This window comes from Octodon degus, unplaced genomic scaffold (genome assembly GCF_000260255.1).
Source record: "Octodon degus isolate 3935 unplaced genomic scaffold, OctDeg1.0 scaffold00052, whole genome shotgun sequence".
NCBI lineage: Eukaryota > Metazoa > Chordata > Mammalia > Rodentia > Octodontidae > Octodon > Octodon degus.
In genome coordinates, this window is record NW_004524628.1 from 5,672,579 (window position 1) to 5,693,671 (window position 21,093).

General features: G+C 41.2%; 3 protein-coding genes across 15 annotated transcripts in view; 2 read left to right on the top strand and 1 right to left on the bottom strand.

Moving 5' to 3' along the window:
* Tsga10 (testis specific 10) overlaps nucleotides 1-3,081 on the bottom strand; it is a 113,264-nt gene extending 110,183 nt beyond the window's left edge. For 4 of the 8 annotated variants that reach the window (XM_023717439.1, XM_023717442.1, XM_023717441.1 and 1 more), the window contains exon 1: nucleotides 2,716-2,983. In XM_023717439.1, the coding sequence (XP_023573207.1) occupies nucleotides 2,716-2,787 (72 nt within the window). In that variant the 5' untranslated portion in view covers nucleotides 2,788-2,983. The other 4 variants (XM_004633184.3, XM_023717444.1, XM_023717440.1 and 1 more) reach the window with 3 other exon arrangements.
* A 100-nt stretch (nucleotides 3,082-3,181) lies between these two features.
* Nucleotides 3,182-13,002, top strand: CUNH2orf15 (chromosome unknown C2orf15 homolog). 6 transcript variants are annotated; one of them, XM_023717449.1, is made up of 3 exons: nucleotides 3,182-3,713; nucleotides 11,329-11,479; nucleotides 12,187-13,002. In XM_023717449.1, exon 3 carries the CDS (start codon nucleotides 12,243-12,245, stop codon nucleotides 12,513-12,515), a length of 273 nt encoding a protein of 90 aa, XP_023573217.1. In that variant the 5' UTR covers nucleotides 3,182-3,713; nucleotides 11,329-11,479; nucleotides 12,187-12,242; the 3' UTR covers nucleotides 12,516-13,002. The 6 variants fall into 6 exon arrangements, with proteins under 6 accessions (XP_023573217.1, XP_023573218.1, XP_023573220.1 ...); XM_023717450.1 differs by having other exon boundaries at nucleotides 11,387-11,479; XM_023717452.1 differs by having other exon boundaries at nucleotides 3,182-3,542.
* A 414-nt stretch (nucleotides 13,003-13,416) lies between these two features.
* Nucleotides 13,417-20,987, top strand: Lipt1 (lipoyltransferase 1). Its single transcript, XM_004633189.2, has 2 exons — nucleotides 13,417-13,499; nucleotides 19,309-20,987. Exon 2 carries the CDS (start codon nucleotides 19,311-19,313, stop codon nucleotides 20,430-20,432), a length of 1,122 nt encoding a protein of 373 aa, XP_004633246.1. The 5' UTR covers nucleotides 13,417-13,499; nucleotides 19,309-19,310; the 3' UTR covers nucleotides 20,433-20,987.
* Nucleotides 20,988-21,093: the final 106 nt, after the last annotated feature.

Sequence of the window (21,093 nt, forward strand, 5' to 3'; positions counted from 1 at the left end):
GCCAGCCAGCCCCGCCCCCTGGTGGGCTGAGCTGGCCACACACACACACACACACACACACAAATAAATAAAAATTAAAAAAAAAAAAAAAATTCACACCTGACTACCTGACTCATGTGTATGAACACATCAAAACGTAGGTGCACCAAAAATATTGTTCAAGATTACCTTCAGGTGGGTGCAGTAGTAAATCCCTATAATCCTAACTACTCGGGAGGCTGAGACATCACAAATTTGAGCCCAGCGTGGAGAACTGAGTGAGATCACTTCAAAATAAAAATCAAAAAGGGTTAAGGGTGGAACTCATGGGTAGAATGACCCCTAGTAAAAAAAAAAAAATAATAATGTGCCATATCTTTAAGGTATTTACATATAAAATTTAAACGAATTTCATGTTTAAACTCAGGTTCCATCTCCAACATGTTTCATTATGCATATTTCAACCCCCCTAAAAAATGTGAAATGTGGTCTCCTCTTATGGTCTCAAACATTTTGGACAAGGAATACTTGATCTGTACACAGAAAAGTTTACAAATTCAGTCCTTAAGTCCATGGCCTCAGGTATGGAACAGTACAGAAATAATCATCCCTAAGATACGTTAATATAACTGATGGAGAAAGAAAATGAGGAAATCCAGAGATTTGTGTCGTCCTCCAAGACAATAATGAAAAAAGAAAGATAAGTGAAGGTTTAGACGAAGGGTAGACATTTGAAGAACTTCCTATGTGGTACAATTTTCATTTAGTGGTGAAATTAGTGGCACGACACCCTACAAGTAGCTCACTTAAAAAAGTTTTCTGGGATGCATGTTTAAGAATATTCACTGAGTGTGGTAGCACACACTTATAACTCCAGCAGTAAGACCTTATCTCAAATAAGTAAATATATGTTTACAGCACTGTCTTTCATAACTATTCAAAAGTGTTAAAAAAAAAAAAAATCCTGACCATTCACCAACAGTAGATACACTGCAGCTTACTCAATGGAATACAGATCTGGAAATTATAAGCAACAAGGATAAATCTTAAAAACACAATCTTCAAGGTGCATTCTAATAGTGTGAAATGAATCAGACTCACAAGCTTAAATATCATATGCTTTATCACGTATGAGAAACCCAAAATAATAAACAATAGGAAATAGGGAGATAGAACCTTTGCAAATAGGTTAATGGACCAAGAGGTATATAGGAAGGAGAAAGGGCAGGCAAAGAAGACATAAAAAGAATTAAGATGTATCATGACCAAGTACCAACTCCCCACAATCAATGTATTCATTATGCACTGCAAACCAATAAACACACACACACACACACACACACACACACACACACAATGCTGAATGAAAAAAAGAGATGCAGAAAGAATACCTGGTGAGATTCTATTTCCATACAGTGCAAAAACAAATTGAACTATAAAGTGCATATTCACATTATACAAAGATGGCACAACTACAAGGAAAAAGAAAAGACATGGTTATCTTAGAATTCAGGACAGCAGGGGCCGGGGAGATGGCTCAGTGGAATATGCGCTTCCCTGGCAAGCGCAAGGGCCTGAGTTCAATCCCCGGTTCCACCCAAAAAAAAAAAAAAAAAGAATTCAGGACAGCAGCTCTCTCTATGGAGAAAAAGGCCTGTGACCCTTAAAGGGATGAGCAAATGGCATCTGCTCTGCATGTCAAACGTGAGGGTTTAAAACCAAGCCAGCTTACAACAAACTGCACTAAGCAATTGCAAAACAAGGCAGAAAGGAGCTCAACAAATCTCTACACTTGATTATACATTGGGCTACAGGCAGTAATTTTTTTTTTCTTCAGAAAACAAATACAATAAGGTATATTTTGAAAGCTACCATTAAATAATGCCTAAGTGTAGATTTGAAATAAATATTTCATTAATAAGCTTCATAGTGTGCTCCAATAGTTAAGACTGAAGGACTTTGTTCACTAATCAATTAAAATATATAAACAAGAACCAGTTTTATCATGGACACAGGAATGTGATAGTATGCTTATTTATAAATAATCTCATTTCATTTACAAACCGATTGTTATTTTGTATTTCCTTACAAGTAAACAAAATGTATTTGAAAATGCTGACAACTATTAGAGGAAATTTAAAATAGCAATCGTCCAGTGACCTAAAGGCCTGGCATGAAAAAATGCTGAGATGCCCATCTATGCAATATTTTCCTGAAAGCAGAATCCTTGATTGTATTTGAAAATAAAAAAAGACATATGTAGTGTTTAGGTATAAGTCTATGATAGCCTGCATTTGGGACCTTCATAGTTTTTCAAACAGAAGCCAGCTTACTCTGCCTTTCCCGTGTACAATTTCTACACAAATTATATGGCATTTTATGCAAATGCCTACATTATCTCGGTCCTTCGCCTCCCAAAATCCACAAAGTCGACTCGAAAGGGAAAGACTGGGAGTCAGAAGGAGACAAGGTGAACTCCCAAATCTCTGACTTCCAAGTTCCTCGGCTCCGCTCCAGAGCGTTTGTAAGCAGAACTGCCCTCCACAACCAAGCGGCAAGCTGCGGCAGGAAGCGAAGCGGTCACCATAGGAACTGGGCGCACCCTTGAACTCCCAGGGAACGCCAGCGAGGACCCGGCTGGCTCCCCGGAGAGCTTCCCGGGCCGCGACCCGCCCTCGCAGCGGCCCCGGACGCGGAGACTCAGCCCGGGCCGCCCCGCCTGCAGCCCCCGCGCACCTCCGAAGCCTCTACCTGGAGCTCCGGGGCCCTCCCCAGGCTTTCGGGCCCGCCGTCCTCCCCGGTGCTCATCCCTGCGACTGCCGGGCCGGGGCCACCGCGGTCCTTCCAGGTCCCGCCGGGTCTCCATCCTCCGCCCCTTGCCCCGCCCCTCCCGCCCCCAAATCCGCCTGGTCCCGCCCTGGCGGAGGCGGAGGGAGGCGGGACCCCGCAGGAGGGAGGCGGGGGCGGTTGGCGCCGGCCTGCGCGCCGTCGGGCCCGCCCTCACGCTCCCCCCGTACCTGAGGGGGGCTCTTCTGCCACCTCCCCTGCGCCTTCGCTCCGCTTCCGTCCGGCGCGCCCCCGGGCCCTGTGCGCACGCGTACCTGGCTCGACCCGCCCTAGCTCAGGGACTACAAGCCGTGCGCGCGCACACACGCACGTAGCGACGCGTACGTCCACCTGTCCGCCTCACAGGGCACCTAGGAAAGGCCTCTTCGTGGCCCATCCGCGCCGCGCAGGCGCACGCCCACGCAGCGCCTAGCCGCCGTACCCGAGCGTCCCGTCTCCTAGCAACCAGCGCGCAGCCCCTTTCTCGCGACTTTTCCGGGACACCGCACCTGGGGAGAATGCGCGTGCGCATGACTGTTTTCCTCCCACACACTCACCTAGGTGCTTTAGGGTCATTCCTCTGCGCTTTTCCTAGGGATCTGAAATCCTTCTGGACCCACGTTCATTAGAACAGCTGCTCTTGGGCACAGCTTCTGCTACAGCCAGGGCAAGTTTTGAAGTCCACTCCTTGGTCCGGTCACCAGCTCCAGACTCCTGGGAGTGACCCGCATGTCCCGGTGAGCGCCGGCAGCCTCTTGTCTGGGGAGCCCGTGGACCCAAGGCTTCAGCAGCCTTGCACAGTTGAGTCAAGCTGGAGGCGGAAGGTGACCGTAAAACCCATCTTCCACTAATCAGTCCCCTTCCGAGTCCTCTTTCCAGAAAAACTGGCCGTGGATAACAAAGAAAAGGTATACCTAACGCCTTACGCGATGTTTAATAACGTATAGATTTTTTTTTCCCGTTTAATACTGTTTAAACTTGCCTCTGTTTATTTAGGAGTCTTCACTCTGGGAACATTCAGTTTAACTTACCCTGTTCAGAAAAAAGAAAAAGCAGCTAATTACTCTAAAGTGGAGAAATAAGGTTTTCAATGAAAAAGAATAAGCTGTGCGTTGTTCTGCCAATGTTTTGCAGCCTTGCTTGAAAGAAAATAGACTTCTTAATGTTTCTAAATACTTAACATGTCCCACCTTTTTTTTTCCGGGGAACCGGGGATTGAACTCAGGCCCTTGCGCTTGCCAAGGAAGCGCTCATTCTAAGAACTTTTGAACTACAGTGGTAATGTCTTTCCTTATAGATGATGTCTTACAGCACCCCTCTAAAGAAATTGATGTGATACAAACCTTTGCATTTCAAAAGTAGGATCACGTTTCAGACTAACAATTCCTGTTTTTCCTGTTGAATACTCACTTTTTCCACAAAGTGGTATTGGCATGATAAACGATTTTTATTTTCATATACCATATCATTTCTAAATATGACCAGATACAGTACAAGAAAATGAAGTTGTCTCTTAGTTTAAAGCAGTGAGAAGATCTAGGGAGCAATACATTTCCTTTGAAATACAATTGATAGGGCCGGCACAATGGTGCACACCTGTAATCTCAGCACTCAGGAGGCTGAGCCAGGATGATCATTTGAAATGGGAGACCAGCCTGGGCTATAAAGTGAGCTCAAGGCCAGCCTGAACTGTGTAGTGAAACCCTGTCTCAAAAAGCTAAGATGGCCTGCAAGATAGTTCAGCAGAGTAAGTGCCTGCCTAGGCTAGCTCCTGGTCTGGGATTTGATCCCTGCCTGGCACCATATGCTGTGCAGACCCCATCCCCCAAAACTGGATGTGGTGGCCCTTGTAATCCCAGCGCTGGGGAGGCTGAAAACAGGAGGAGCACTAAGAGTCCAAGCTGTGTAGTGAGACCCAACACCAAATACAAAAAGAAAAAGACTGAAAAGAAATACAATTGATAAAATAAGTAGAAAAAAAAAAAAAAGCATGGGCTCTCAAAAGATCATCCTGAAAAGTTAGAATAATGTATAATCAGGTATTCTTGTCAGACACTAAGATTACTTTGAAGAGTCTCACCTAGCGTGATTGAAAACAAAAAGAATTAACTAACTTTAAAACTGGAAGGAGGAACAAGGGGAATGGGAGAAAAAGTTATATCACGTACAGGCACAAGTTTTCTATGATGAATGTGATCGTTATGTATACTAAAATGTACTAATAAAATCTAATTTAAAAAATAAATAGAAAAACTGAAGTGTGCCCCAGTGATAGAGCAAGGTGCTGAGCGGCAGGATGCCAGGATTCACTGCCCAGCACTAACAACCAACCAAACAAAATTCTTTCAGTTGAAGTGGAGGTCTTAGGGAGGAGAAGGATTACCACTACAGAAAATGGAGAAGAGTAACCTATGCCACCTAGATGTTACTATAGATTCTTTGAAAATAATGTAGGGGAAAGATCTTTTTTATGTATTTTTTAGTACATGGTCTACAGGGTCTCACTACACAGATCAGACTCATAGTGATCCTCCTGTTTTCAGCCTGCCAAGCACTGGGATCACAGGTGCGCACCACCACGCCCAGTCTCAGATCTTTTTAGGGCCAAAAGAGTACATAAAAATGTTCCTTTCTTTTCCTATCAAGGAGTGATGGTTTACTCCCCTAACCCAAGAAAATGAAAATGTCTTTTCTTCTCTGTAAACCCAAGGAGTTGTGAGAGTTCCAACCTACCCCAGTTAAGCCTTGTATAGTAACCTGCCTCGCCTGTAACATGCACCTTATTCATAGTTCTGAGATCTAGGTTTTGTAGTCCTTTAGCTTCTCCATCATTTCAAAGGTTTCAAGTACAAAAATCTATTTTGACTTTTTTCTTTCTGTGCCCCTTGGTCCCCTCGAGCCAAAAAACCAGAGACTTCAAATACACATACATTGAGCAATGTGTGGAGTCCTCCAGCTCACTGAGGCTCTGTGTCTTTTTTGATCAGATTGTTCCTATTGCTATATGCTTATATATCCTCATGTATCTATAGCTACCTATCTATGTGATTATATATAGACAGATCTGTGTAAACATATCTATATACTTAAATGTAGTTGTATTTATATATTATATGAATATATGTATGTATTTCTATTTCTCTGTAGGATGTATACCTATACATAGAATTTTGCAGTGCTGAAGATGGAACTCAAGGTTCATACATGCTAGACAAGCACCCTACAACTGAGCCTTTCGGTGCTATTTCTTTCCTTTGGCAGTTGGTCCCACCCATAGTTTTCATGGCAAACATTTATTTTTCATGTATAGGAATTTGATGTTTTAAAAGAAATCTTACATTTCATACTATATCATGTTCATGATTTATACCACCTTCTTCCAGACATGGAATATATATAGAATATGTTTTAAGGTATTCATATATTAATTCTGTTGTATAATTTGTGGATTCACGTCTACTTTTATTCCTCCTGGTTATAAGTTAGAATTTTCTGTATGTTGTCATAGAGCTAAGTTTTGATTCAATGCTAAGTATTGGAAACAGGAGATAGGGAGGGAGAAAGGGAGGGAGGGAGGGAGGGTTAGAATTTACATATGTTTGGCTTTCTTCCTAGATTTGGTTAAGGTACTTGGGAGCAATTTGACCCTTTAGATCTGTACCATCCAAAATAGTAGCCATGAGCTACATGTGACTATTTAAATTTATATTACTTACATTTCACTTCCTCATTTGTACTATCCACGTTTCACATCCCAGAAGCTACTTGTGGCTAATGGCTACCAAATCGGATGATGCAGATATAGAATACTGTGTGTATTTTCATCACTACAGTGGTATTAGATAATGCTACTTAGTGGCCAGTTACTTTTGGTACCAGGAATTGAACCCAGGGCCTTTGCACTGAGCTACATACATCCCCAACTTTTATTTGTTTTTGGGTGGGGTTTTTTGTTTTGTTTTGTTTTGTTTGAGACAGCTTCTCAATAAGTTGCTGAATTGCCAAAATTGGATCCAAACTTGCATTCCTCCTGCCTCAGTCTCCTAGAATTCTGGAAGTACGGGCATTCAACACTACTCCAAGCTAGAAGCTAACTTTTAAAATTTCTAAGTCCAATGTAGCCATTAAATACAGGCCATTTTTGGCTTTACAGCTAAGCTAATACCTTTCTATATACTCTACCCAATGCCTCAAATATCAGGATGCCTTGCCACCTCACTGGTGGGAACATAGACTATTCTTGGTCCTGTGTGAGCTCCAGTGACAATTATTCTGCCTTCTCCTTTTTGGCGGTTCTCTCTCAGGCCTCAGAAGCTTTCTTCTTCACATTCCCTCACCAGTACTCAGCTGAAGAGTTGAGGGGAATCCTCTGAAGACCTCTAGAGTGCTTTCTCACTCTTTGCCTCTCTCCTCTCTCCACAGATTCTAGCCACCTGGTCTCCCCAAACTATCCTCTGAATTCATGAAAGTGACCAGACTCCATTGGACCCCCTTCTTGTGTGGACACCTGAGAAATTCCAGGCACTTAGCCATTCCATGAGACAATTTTTTTATTCCCTTTCCTTAGGAATCATTCCCTTACATTGCCTGTTGTCCCAAATTTAAAATACATCACTTCATGTATTGTTGTCGATTTTTAGTACATGGTTAAAGCATCAGGATCAATCTGGTTCCTGTTATTCCACTGTGCAGGAAGCACAAGTCTGCCAGCTCTTCCTTGTTTGAGGCTCTGTCATTGATTAGCCTCAATGGGAGTGGCTTGGAATTCAAAAATTGTGATCGCGAGGGCCCTGAAGCAGATGAGAGTACAGCGTAGCACATGTTTGGAGATTCTCAGTGAGTTCATAGGACTGCCATAGAATGAGAGAGATTGAAGAGGGCGTGAGCTGCGGAATGAGCTTCCTGTTGCTGCTGTGACACTTTGCCACAGACAACACAAATTTATTATCATACAGTTCCAGAAGTTAGATACTCAAAATGGATCTCTCTGTGCTCTAGCCCAATAAAGAGGTCAGCAGAGCCTCTGTTCTTCTGGAAGCTCTGGGGAAGAATCTGTTTCCTTCCTTTCCTAACTTCATAAAATTTCCACATTGCTTGGCTTGTGGTCCCCACCGATCTTTAAAGCCAACAGTAGTCAGCAAATTTTTCTCACATATCTCACTTTAACACTGATATTCTTCTCATCCTCTTTTACTTAAGAAGACCCCTGTGATTCGATTGGTACCATTCAGTTAATCTAGAATAATTTTCCCACCTCAAGGGTTGCTGAGCTTTGGTGGCCATCATTCTGCCAAGCACATCCGGAGACCAGATTTGCTGTGAGATGGGAAGCAACTAACATGGCTGGAGGGCTGATGTGATCTGTCTTACTATTTAGAAGCCTCCTATCAGATACTATTTGAAGACTATACATTGGGGAAGGATAGTGTGTGTTAGGCAGCATTTCAGTGCTGTGACAAAATACCTGAGGAAAACAACTTAAAAGAAGGAAAGATTTATTTTGGCTCATGTCATTATAGAGATTTTGGTCCAGGTAGCTCAACCCCACTGCTTTGAACATGAGACGAGGCCGAACATCATGGCAGAGGGCAGGGTGAATCAAAGCTTCTTACCTCATGGTGGCCAGGAAGCAGTAAAATAGAGCCAGAGAGGAAGGGACTGGGGACAAGACAATCCCAGAGTATACCTATACCTGTGTGATCCATTCCCTTCAAGTATCTCCCACCTCCTAAGTTTTCATCATTTTCCAATAATGCCATAAATTATGAATCTTCCAATGGATTAATTCATTGATAAAGTCAGAGCTCTTATAGTCCAGTCACTGCCAAAGCCCCACCTCTGAACAGTGCTACATTAAAGACCAAACCATTACACATGAACCTTTGCCCCACAAACTGTGACAGAACCAAAACCATGACAGTTACAAGGCTGGAAGTAGAAACAGGGTTCATTAACAGTTTGTCTGTGATATACAAAAGTGGAGTTAAGAATGACTCCACCACATGGTTTCCCGTCATCCCACATTCTAATACTCAGTATTGTCTACTTTTCTAAACTCTACCACTCTGATGGTAGTTAACTTGGATTTCTGATGCCACCTAGGCTTGATATCTCTTTATGTATTCATAACCCACTTGGAATGAGTTATGTCTCTATATACTCTGTCCATCTTCTTTTGGGTTTTCCTTTTCCTTGTTGATTTCTGGAATTTCTTTTTAATACTAGTTATTAAATCCCCTGTCATCTTTACAAAGAAAATACCTCCTTCCAATTTTGTATCTATCTTTCATGTTTACTTTTCACTGAATAGTATTGTGTAATTATGAGTCAGGGAGATAGCTCAGCGACCTAACTGCCTGCCTGGCAAGTGCAAGGACCTAGTTCAATCGCTGGTACCACAGTACTGCATGCTGTGCAGGCCCACTGAAACCAGGCGTGGTGGTGCACGCCCATAATCCCAGCACTGGGGAGGCTGAGACAGGAGGATCACTATGAGTCTGAACTGCGTAGTGAGACCCTGCACCAAATAAATGAATAAAGATTTAAAAACAAAGAATATTTTTTAAGAAGAGTTGTGTAATTATAAGATTATAATCAAATGTTTTCCCCTTATTGTTTAAGCTTTAATGTCATGTTCAAGAAGACTCATTATGATAAATACATTGTGCTACATTTTCTCCTGTTACGTTTATAGTTCTAACATTCACATTTAGGTCTTTTCTGCTTTTGGAGTCCACTTCCATATATAAGATAAGGGTTCTGCTTTGTAAGATCCTTATATGATAAGGAATCTGTTGCAGGATTCCTACATGATCCCATCATGGGTTCACACAGTAATCCAGTACTCACAAAACATGCTAAACTAAAAACAAAACAAAACAAAAACAAAAAACATGCTAAACTTAGTGTGTTTATCTCCTTTGCCTTATAGTGCCTGAGCATAACTAGGTTCAAGTTGAAGTTCTAGTGTGTGCTTTTTGGTCACTTATTTGTTCCTGCACCCAAATAAGATTACTTTCTTTGTGCCACATCTTAGTACTTGGTAAGATGAGTCTCTTCGGGTTTTTTTGTTTTGTTTTGGGGTTTTTTGGCCAAATTGATTTAGGTTCTCATAGACTTTTATTCTTCCACATACATTCAAGATTTCTTCTCGAATGGCAATTCAAATGCCCCAAATGACATGTTTCTCCTTTATGTCTTCAAGACTCTGGGGAAGGTAAGGAAAGACTCGTAGGAATAAATCTACCTTCTTATTGTTTGCCCTTCTGCAATCAATTAGAAGGACTTAATATGCATATTGGTAATTATGTAAGTTATTTTACATTTGTTGATTGTTTTATAGTGTTTTGTTTTCTAATTTTATACTTTGAAAAGTTTTAAATCTATAGAATTGTAACAAGGATAATACTCAACATTTTTTAGCACCTAGCTTCAATAGTTAATATTTTGCATATCTTCCTTTCTATATTTATCTGTCAAACTATACATTGCTAAACAATTTGAGAACAAGTTGCAGTTATGATCCTGCAACCCTACTTCAGCATGTATTTCTTAAGAACAAAGACATTCATTCAGATAACCACAATACAATTATAATATCCATAGCATTTACTGTTGACCTAATATTATCTAACAGACCATCTATATCCAGATTTCCCAATTGTTCAAATAGTCTGTGCAGTATACTTCTCCCTTTCAACTCAGGAACATTCATTGCAGTTCCTAGACCAACCTTGTTCTATAGAAGGTCTCTCAGTTTGGTTGTCTCTCAGTGTGATTGCTTCCTCATGATTGAATTCAAATTATGCTGTTCTTCTTGGTGCTGGGATTGAACTCGCCTTAACACTGCCAGGCAAGTGCCCTGCCACTCAGCTATTCCATTAACTTCAAACTATGCCTTTTTGATGGGAGTGTTTCCTTCTTAATTAAAGATGAAAAACCAAAGAATAAAATAAACTCAGGTTTTTTTAACTTAAAAACAGTGTTAGATATTTCTTTAATGGGGAAAATATATTCATCTCCAAGTTCCAAATATAACAGGAATAGTTATGTTTCAGTGTTTCACAAGAGTTCTTTTTAAAATGTAGTTGTTTTTGATTCCCAGGAAGCCAAATCTGTACTATTTATCTAACAGTTAACGTTTGAATTCCCACTATATGAAGGATACTACAACAGCCCAAGGACTCTGTAACAGGTTAAACACTGATACTCAATGAGAACATAAACAGAATTTCGAGGGATTTTTAAAAAAATTTGTAATGCAGCCTCAAAAAACAAGCTAGATGGGGCTGGTGAGATGACTCAGTGGTCTAAAGCACCTACTTAGAACAAGCTTAGCAAAGCACAGGGACCACGGTTCAATCCCCCAGCACCACATGCCAGCCAGCCCCGCCCCCTGGTGGGCTGAGCTGGCCACACACACACACACACACACACACACACACACACATAAATAAATTTTAAAAATTAAAAAAAAAAAAAACAAGCTAGAAATTCAATTTGATGCAGCTGTTTCCCTTCTAGGAATCTTCCTGAGAGAGTGTAAGACATATTATATTGCAAATTTCTATCCACCTTTCAGAGCCTATCTGTGACCCTTGATGTAGCCCTCATCCCTCTTTGGAAACCTCTCCGAAAATCTCACTCAAGTTTACATACTCACTTTTCTCAACAGGTGAGGATCCTTAAGTTCCATGTATTTTTTTTTTTTTTTTTTTTTGGGCAGGACTGAGGATTGAACTTATTCTACTGAGCTATCTCCCCATCCTGTTTTTAATTTTTTAATAAATTAACTTGGTATAGGGTCTCACTATGCAGCTCAGATCATAGGGATCCTCCTGTCTCAGCCTCCCCAGTGCTGGGATTACAGGCATGTGCCACCATGGCCAGTTTTGGTGGCCAGCTTGGCACGGAGCTTGCCTGGCATTTAGTACCAGGGCTCAAACCTGGGTCCTTATGCTTGCCAGACAGATGCTTACACCTCTAGATCTCCAAGCTATCTCTCCAGCCCTTCCATATCATCATTGGATTTTTTTTTTTTCTTTTTGCAGAGTACCTACATAGCAGAGTGCTTTCCCTTTGGTAATTATTTAAACTATTAATAATGAATTTAAAAGTATTGCTAGTAAGAATGACAGAGAAGACTAAGAGAAGTTCTGTTATTTGCTGGAAGGTGATAAATAGTAAATTAGGCAAATTTCTTTTTAATGACTGTACAAACCTTCCTATAAAGAAAATGTAAGTTAAAAAAGTAAGTGCTAAATGATAAAGAGCAATTTTATTTATATTTGTAGCATCTCTGTGACATTTCAAACAAACACCGCCATGCAGTTGTTGAGATTCCTATTGTATTGACTTCTCACCTCTATTTTTGTTTTTCAGTAATCAAATTGAAGATACATTCGTACTACTTTAAAAAGCCATCTCCAAATTACCCAATGGGATTTCCTCTTAGTAAATCTACTCGGATATCTGCCATTCAAGTGGATGCAAAAGTAGACGATCACTTAATACAAGGGACTGAGAAAAGCAGTTTGGGGCCGGTCACTCGATTATTTCAGAACACCAAGAAAATAAGATTAGAAGACACAAACCAAGAGAACTTCACAAAACTTGAAGGGACTGGCACAGGATCTCTTTCAGAGAAAGCTTTGGTTTCAGTGGAATATATTAAAGAAAGAGATGGAACAGAAATGACAGATGTGGAATGAAATACCATGTATGCGTTACCAAAGAAACCAAAAATGGCTTTCAATTAAGAGGTGTTATTGAGACCGAACAGCATTAGGAACACCTAACAAAATGAAGGAAGATGTGTTTTATTTTTCACTATCTATGAATCATCTTAAACTACATCTTTTGATGGTGCATATTGAAAAGGCAGTCCGTCAGGTTAGGGAGAAAAAAAACTTCCAAATTCAAGGCAGATTTCTCTGGGATTATATTCCAACTTTCATAAAAAGAGTTCTTTGCGGCAGTACTTAAGTGACCCTGAAGCATTTCTCTGTAATTGTAAAGAATTTCATTATTTCATTAATGAGTGGTTTTAAAATGAAGTGTCCTAGCAATTTGTCATCAGTATTTTACACTATGTCTGGTGTACCACTTCTGTGTGTTGCATTTTCAGTTTGGCACTGTATCTTCCTAAAGTTTTCATTTCTGCTCTGCGAAAGGTCACTGCAGGTAAACTCAGCAAAAGACCAATAAATTGCATCTTTTCAGAAGCATTTCATGTGGTACGTCTTTCTTTTAGAATGTTGCTCCGGAGACTGCATCTATTTCAGAGTTAGAAAATACTTCTTCCCAAGTTTAATACTTTATCTTGTGTAAACTACCATTTTATATCACCAATAACTTCGTAAAAGTAAGCTGATCTTTTATTAACTAGTGGTTCTTATTAGTACGTGGCCTGCGTCCCTCCTCGAAAGGTCAGGGAAACGTGGAGCACCGTGAGACAGCAACAGCGCTGGACACCTGGAGGCGGTGCGCTCCCGGGTCGGCGCCTGCTCTCGGGGGCGGGGCCATGGGTGGGGCGTCCGGTGGACTGGCCATTAGGAGGCGGGCCCTGTCGCAGTCTCCGCCCACAAGGGGAGTGGGCGTGGTCAGGGTGCCCTCGCGGTCTGTGGATGCCCCGGGTCCCCGCGACCTTCCCCGGCACTAGACGGCTAGAGGACCCGCGCGACCGGAAGTAGCGGGTGGGTAAAACCGGAAGCGGATATCTCGGGGCGCTGTGGAGTGAAGTGGGTGGTGGAGATCGCGATGGGCGGCGGGTGGGGCCTGAGGACCCTGGGGCTGGGAACCACGTGCGCCTGAGTCACCTCTGGCCCGCGGAGGTGAGAGGTAAAGGCCCTGTGTTTTACCCTCAGCACCAGGGACCTGACACTGTCCCTGTTAGGAAGGGCTGACACGGATCTAAGGGAGGGTGAACAGCTTGAAAAAGCCGTGTGCGCGGCCACAGCTAAAAATGGGGGACAGAACGTGCACAGGAGCGCGATGAGCCTGCGGATAAATGACAGTGCAAGGGAGGTGGCAAGAAAGCCTTGAAAAGGTTTTATGTAGAAGCAGGGGCCAGGCATGCCTGTAGTCCCATCTATATTCGAGGCTGAGGCAGGAAGATTCCAAATCTGAGGTCCGCCTGGGCAAGTATATTGAGACCTTCTCTCAAAGGATTGAGGGTAAGGCTTAGTGGCAGAGTGAGTGCCGCAGGGTTCAATGCCTAGTAGTGGGGGAAAAATAAAGAGAAAGCCGGGCCTGCCTAGAAAGATGATGGATGGCGATTGTTTTGGTGGTGGAATACCAAGTTGGCCAGTGCACAATGTCAAGAATGAGTATATAAGAATATCCTGAGGAAAAAATAAAGCTAGTAATTTTTAAAATTTTATTGGTGCATTTTAGATATGCCTAATGATCACACTCATCATAGGGAATTTACATCTGTACATAATATAACTTGATTCTTTTACCCCTCCCTTTACCCTTTCTCCCCCTCCTCGTTCTCAGAAAGCTTTGTTTCCATGTGTCACTTTTCCCTTCCTTTCTCCCTCCCTTTTCTTTGTTCTCCTTCCTATTTTAACATTTTCTTCCTATTTCCCAGTGTCCGTTACACATTTTGGACCTTATTTACCCTTTTGATTTCTAACACCGGAGAGTGTGCTATTTACAGGTGTGTCTGATTTATTTCACAAAAGAGTAAGATCATAAGGTGCATCCATTTAAAACCTAGAAATGTCTCAAGTTTACCTTTTTTTTTTTTAATTTTTACGTATTTGGTTCAGGCTTTCACTACACAGCTCGACTCGTACTGATCCTCCTGTTTTCAGCCTCCCCAGCCCTGGGATTACAGGCATGCACAGTCTCTGGCCAGCTCCACATGCCAGGGGGCGGGGCCCGTGCGGCATGTGGTGCTGGAATGAACCCCTGTCCCTGAGCTTGCCTAAGCCGGCACTAAGGCTGCTGAGCTATCTCACCAGCCCTAAACGTTCCCTTTTTAATAGCAGAGTAGTACTCAATTGTATAAAAAAAAAAAAAATTCTTTACCCATTCATCCATTCGGGTTGTTTCCAAGCAGAGAGCATGAGTGTGTTATAAATATGGGTGTACAGTACATATATTGCTGTGGTTTTGTACTTTTAATTCTTTTGGGAAGGTACCAAGAACAAGAATAACTGGGTCAGGTGGAAGTAGGGTTACTTTTCTGAAGAATCTCCACACGGATTTCCACAGTAGTTGTGCCAGTCTATGCTCTCACCAACAGTGGAGAAGGGTTCCTTTTTCCCTTACAGCACAGCCACCATTTGTTATTGGTTGATTTCTTGATTATAGCCATTCTTTCTAGAGTGGGATGCAATCTCAGTGTTCTTTTAATTTACATCTCTGACTGGCCATTGACGTTGAACATTTTTTCATGTATTTATTTTCTGTAAAGCTAGTAAATAAAAGAAAATAGAGATTAAAGAAACAAAATTTTACCAGTCTTTCAAAGGTCTACTACACACTGACAAGTAGAGAGTATATGATTCATTCAGGGATCTGTCTGTGACAGGAACATAAAACAAGGAAGGTGTATTTGCCTCAGAGGGAGTACACAGTGTCCTGACTTAACTGGAGGATTTTCCCAGGGCCCAAGAGTTGAGATGATTTCCTTAGGGCCCAATCCATCACACGCTGAAATTGTTTAGCTCAATCCTTTTGTTCTGATTGTGTATTCACAAAACTGAGTATAAACTGGCTCATGAGCAAGTAAGTAGACTCATTATCGGTATAGCCTATGGTTCTCTAAATCAGTACAGGTAACTGGTATTCAGGATTTTGGGATGTTCCTTTGTTTCCACTTTATATTCCTTCTCATACTTTAGGGCTCAATCAAAAGGTTACATCCTCACCAAGGCCAATTTATTTGTTTTATGAGTTCAAACACCTAGAATGGTTTCTGACACATGGTGGGCATTCAGCCTAACTCTTACTTTTGCTCACATGTTGCCATTTTGATAAGATCTGGCCTAACAGCCCTACTGAAAATGGACTCACATACCTGGTTCCAAACTTTTCTTCCAAGCCCTACCTTTTCTTTCTTTCTTTTTCATTACCTTTATTTATTTGGCTTTCTGATGGATCCCAAGTGCCAAGGACAAAGCAGAATTTGTAACATTAATTCCTTTGTTGTGTTTTATTAACACTATACAAAATGGCTGGGTATATAGAGATATTTTGAGCACTATTAAGATATATGAATTATATCAGTAGATGAATTGGCTCAGTTCTGGGACCAAGCATATAATCTTGGTGTAGGACAATGTATTGTGGATATAGCTAATTTATCAAGGAAAATGCCATTCTGGTGTGTCTTTATTAGGCTATCTTTGTACATGTGAGGAAATACCCATTATATGACTAGAACCATATGAACAGGAAAAGAGACATGTGAAGGGAGAAATCCCATAATAATATCTATCATCTCAATACACTTCACACTGACCAGTCATGAGTGGTTTACGCCATAACATTAAGATATGTTATCAGAAATACATGGCCTGGGGCTGGGGAGATGGCTCAGTGGAATAAGCGCTTCCCTGGCAAGCGCAAGGGCCTGAGTTCAATCCCCAGTTCCGAAAAAAAAAAAAAGAAATACATGGCCTGCTTCAAGACAGGCACATGCCTATAAACCCAGGACTGTAAAGGCTGAGGCAAGACAGTTATATGAGAAACCCAAAGTATAAATAAAGAGCAAAATAAAAATAGGTAATAGGATGTAGGCAGATAGATCTTTCTCAAAGGAGAAAAGGATCAAGAGATGGGGAGGGGAGGGACGGGACAAAAAAGGAATGGAGATGTGTTATGTACATGATGTGTTATGTGTTATGAAAGCAATTGAGATATGTTCTATACCAACTCCCCACAAGGAATGAAAATATTATGTACTGCAAACATGTACTACAATATTTTTGAAGGAATTTGTGGTACAAGGTTTTGGGATTGCTGGATATGGAAGTGTAATTAAAGTACCTTTAATTCAATCCTCCCATGGGCCCCAGGGCACATGGAGCAGCTACAAGTTAGACTAAAGTTAGCCAATTAGTAAGTGGCAGAGCCAGGATTAAAATTTAAGCCTGTTTTGTGTGTGTGTGTGTGTGTGTGTGTGTATTATTTAATTTGTTCCACAACTCTGGGGAAAATGGCTGTAGTCATGTTCCTCATCCCATGCAGAGTTCTCAAACGGAAGCAATATTTTGCTAGACACTTCTGTTCAAATACTAAACTGTTCAGCAACAGAGGCTTTCGTGAACTGGACATGAATTTGTTTTCTCTCTTCTCTGTCCCCCCACTACCTGGTGTCTGGTGGATGCTCTGTAAATGTTTGTTGAATGAATGCAGAACTTTATGGTACTCAGTCATACAGATTTACGAACAAAAAGATTAACCAAAGATACAATCTGAGTGTAGAGACTTCCTAGGACAGTGTAGCCAGAGGCCTCGGGGGAGCTAGGATACAGGTAGTGCAGCTGTTGTGTCCCTTAGGGGAAGGAGTCCATAGGGGCTGAGGAGATGGCTCAGTAGAATAAGCACTTCCCTAGCAAGCGGAAGGGTCTGAGTTCAATCCCTAGTTCCACCAAAAAGGAAAAAAAAAAAAAAAAAGGAACGAGTCCACAGAATGTTCATTACTGTTATCCCGCTGCCTGCCTTTGTGCCTGCAGTGTGCTACTCCCATCAACCTGGAAAACTGTCCAGTTTCAAGATACAGTTCAAGAAACTCTGCTTCTTGGAAACCTCGCCAGATCTTTCTTAAACAGAGGGAGTGTAAACTGGCTCAGCTTTTTTTTTTTTTAACATAATTTTAAAAAAAAATGTCAAGTGATAAAAGTGTGAAGACTCTTTAACCTAGGAATTACACTTCTAGGACATTACCAAACTAGTTTGGCCTAGTAATGGTCTCTGATAATCCACTTGAATTTGGCATGGTAGTGCATGCCTGTACTCCCAGAACTTTGGGAGGCAGAGATGGGAGGATCAAAATTTTTGAGATCAGCCTGAGCAACTAAGACCCTGGCTTAAAAAAAAAAAAAAAAAAAATTAAGATCCTGGCTTTTAAAAAAAAATTGTTTTTTAAAAATCTAGGAGGTAGTTCAGTGCAAAGACCCTGGCCTTATCCTCCAGAACTAAAAAAGAAATAATAATAATTAAAATCCACTCAGCCAGGCACGGTGGTGCATACCCGTAATCCCAGCACTCCAGAGGCTAAGGCAGGAAGATTGCTAAGAATTAGAAACCAGCCTGGGCTACACAGTGAGTTGAAAGCCAGCCTGACCTAGACAGCATGAGCCTATCTCAAAAAAGCAAAACACAACAAAAACAAAGAAACAACCCACTCTATTCCTAGTTCTTTCTCCTAGAGGAAAACTAGAAGCTTGCCAAGAATTGAAATGGAATGATTTAAAGATGCTAAGTAGTCAGAGTGCTTCATTCTCATGGATAGTGCAATTTTCCTCCTAGACTTCAGTCACACTGCTGATGTGTAGTTTGTAAAGCTGTCCAAACATGAATTTATTCATAGCCTTTCCATATGAGTCCACATACTCTGATTTTCTCTGACTTTAGGGAGTTCATCCTAATTTAATATTGACTAAATACAAGTTATCCTAGCAATAAACCATATATATCTCAAAGTCAAATAGGAATTATTTTTAAAACATTATAAAGACACAATTCATAAGGACATTTCTCTTTCCATAGTGATGTTCCTGAATACATTGTTGATGACACGGAAAACTAGAAACAACCTAATAGAGACCGAGAGCCTGAGCAGACTGGCACATTAACAATGAAATATTGCACAGTCATTAAAGCTGAGATGAAAATGGATTTAGTTTTAAATAAGCTGAGTATGATGACACTGTCTATAATCTGAGCTACTCAAGAGGCTAAGGCAGGAGGATCACTTGAGCCCTGGAGTTCAAGGCCAGCCTAGGCAATACACTGAGACCTTCTCTTAAAAATACATAGAATGAAATACTAAAATAACAGTAAAATTACACTTTTGGGGGGGAAATGTTTTCTGGGTGTGTTTACATGCACAGAAATAAAATGGATTATTCATGCCAAAATGTTAATTGTGGCTATCTCCAGGAGGGTGGGATTATGGATTATTTTATTTATTTATTTATTTATTTATTTGCTTACCTGTTATTTTCTTTATGATTGTGTATTACCTGGGAGTCTAATTTGTTTGGCTTTGAGATGTGTGACATAATGGATCTGATGTGTATTTATTGCTTCAAAAATATCCGTGCCCTCATTACACATCAACTGAAGTTACATGAAGTTTATCTTCATTTATTTCCTGGAGCACTCCTGGAGCGTTGCTAAAAGGTAATGATAAAAGGGAAGAAAAACAACCTCGGTGGGTACTTACATAAGTCTAGGTCAAATAGCCAGTTATCAATAGCTAGAAAGTAGAATTTAGTTTTTCTTTTCTCATTGAGTTAATTTGTTTGTCTTCCACTTTTAAAGGCATGCTGATCCCATTTTCAATGAGGAATTGTTTTCAGTTGCTTTGTAATCACAAAGTTCCGGCTGCTGGCTTTAAAAACACAGTAAAGAGTGGACTCATTTTGCAGTCTGTTTCCAATGATGTTTATCAAAATCTAGCTGTGGAAGACTGGATCCACGACCATGTGAACCTAGAAGGCAAGCCGATTCTCTTCTTTTGGAGGAACTCGCCTTCTCTTGTGATTGGGAGACATCAGAACCCTTGGCAGGAATGTAACCTGACTCTCATGAGAGAGGGCGGCATCAAACTGGCTCGGAGACTGAGCGGAGGAGGAACCGTGTACCATGACATGGGCAACATCAACCTCACTTTCTTTACCACCAAAACCAAGTATGATAGAATGGAAAACCTGAAGTTAATTGTGAGGGCTCTCAACACTGTCCAACCCCAGCTGGATGTGCAGGCCACAAAAAGATTTGACCTGTTACTTGATGGGCAGTTTAAGATCTCGGGAACAGCTGCTAAGATCGGCAGGACCACTGCTTACCACCACTGCACCTTGCTATGCAGTACTGACAGGACCACTTTGTCTGCTTTGCTGAAGAGCCCATCCCAGGGGATCAAGAGCAACGCCACTGCTAGCATACCGGCTGTGGTGAAAAACCTTCTAGAAAAAGATCCCACTCTGACCTGTGAAGTGCTGATGGAGGCTATTGCTGCCGAGTATGCTGCTTATCATCAAATTGACAATCACATCCACCTCATCAACCCAACAGATGAGACACTGTTTCCTGGACTAAACAGCAAAGCCAAAGAACTACAAACTTGGGAGTGGATCTATGGCAGGACTCCAAAGTTTAGCGTAAACACTACCTTTAATGTGTTGTACGAGCAGGCACATTTTGAGGTCAGAGTATTTCTAGACATAAAGAATGGAAGAATCGTAGTCTGCAAGATCGAAGCACCTGATCATTGGCTGCCGCTGGAAATATGTGATAAATTAAATTCAAGTCTGATGGGCAGCAAGTTTTGCCCAACTGAAACTACTGTGATAACACACATGTTACTCAGAATGTGTCCCGAAGACCGGGAACTACATAGTAAATGGAATGTTCTCTGTGAAAAAATTAAAGGAATAATGTGACTCCAAGTAACTGTCATTATACTGACAGTTTCAATGAGAAAATTTTAAAAACAATTTTTAAATGACTTATGTCTTGGAAAAAATACCTAGTTTATTTCAGTAACTTCTCCCCGCATTACCTTGCCTAGCCCCTGTCCTTGCCCATGCCCATGCCCACGCTTTCTGCCAGCCTCTGGGATGCTTTACCTCTGTGTTCATGGGTCTTAACACCTGGCACACATTTATATTTCACTCTGCTCCTTGCTCTCTTCCTGCAGTTAGATTTGAGCATCTTACACATGCTGATGCCACAGGTAGTCTTTTGGCTTTCCTACTCCTAAGGAATATAACCGAGGTTTCTCACTACGTCCAAATCCTAAACTCTGAAATTTGCCTTTTATCTGTATTTTTTTTAATCTCTCCACCTTCCTACTAAATCAAGCCCTATACTTTCTAAGCCTTTGATACTTCCCTAATCTTTCCTAGTTTCATTTCCCTTCCTATTCCAGCCTGGATATTTATTTATTTATTTATTTATTTTAAATTTTGGTGCTGGAAATCGAACTCAGGACCTTGTGGCTTGCTGGGCAGGTACTGTACCGCTGAGCTATATCCCCAGCCTGAATTATTTAAAGTAATAAATTTATTATAATTTCTTATTCATATTGAGTAGTTTTTCCTT

Excerpts from the sequence above, each read along its gene's own strand:
- CUNH2orf15 (XM_023717449.1), top strand. The coding sequence starts at position 12,243 with ATGGGATTTCCTCTTAGTAAATCTACTCGGATATCTGCCATTCAAGTG.
- Lipt1 (XM_004633189.2), top strand. The coding sequence starts at position 19,311 with ATGCTGATCCCATTTTCAATGAGGAATTGTTTTCAGTTGCTTTGTAAT.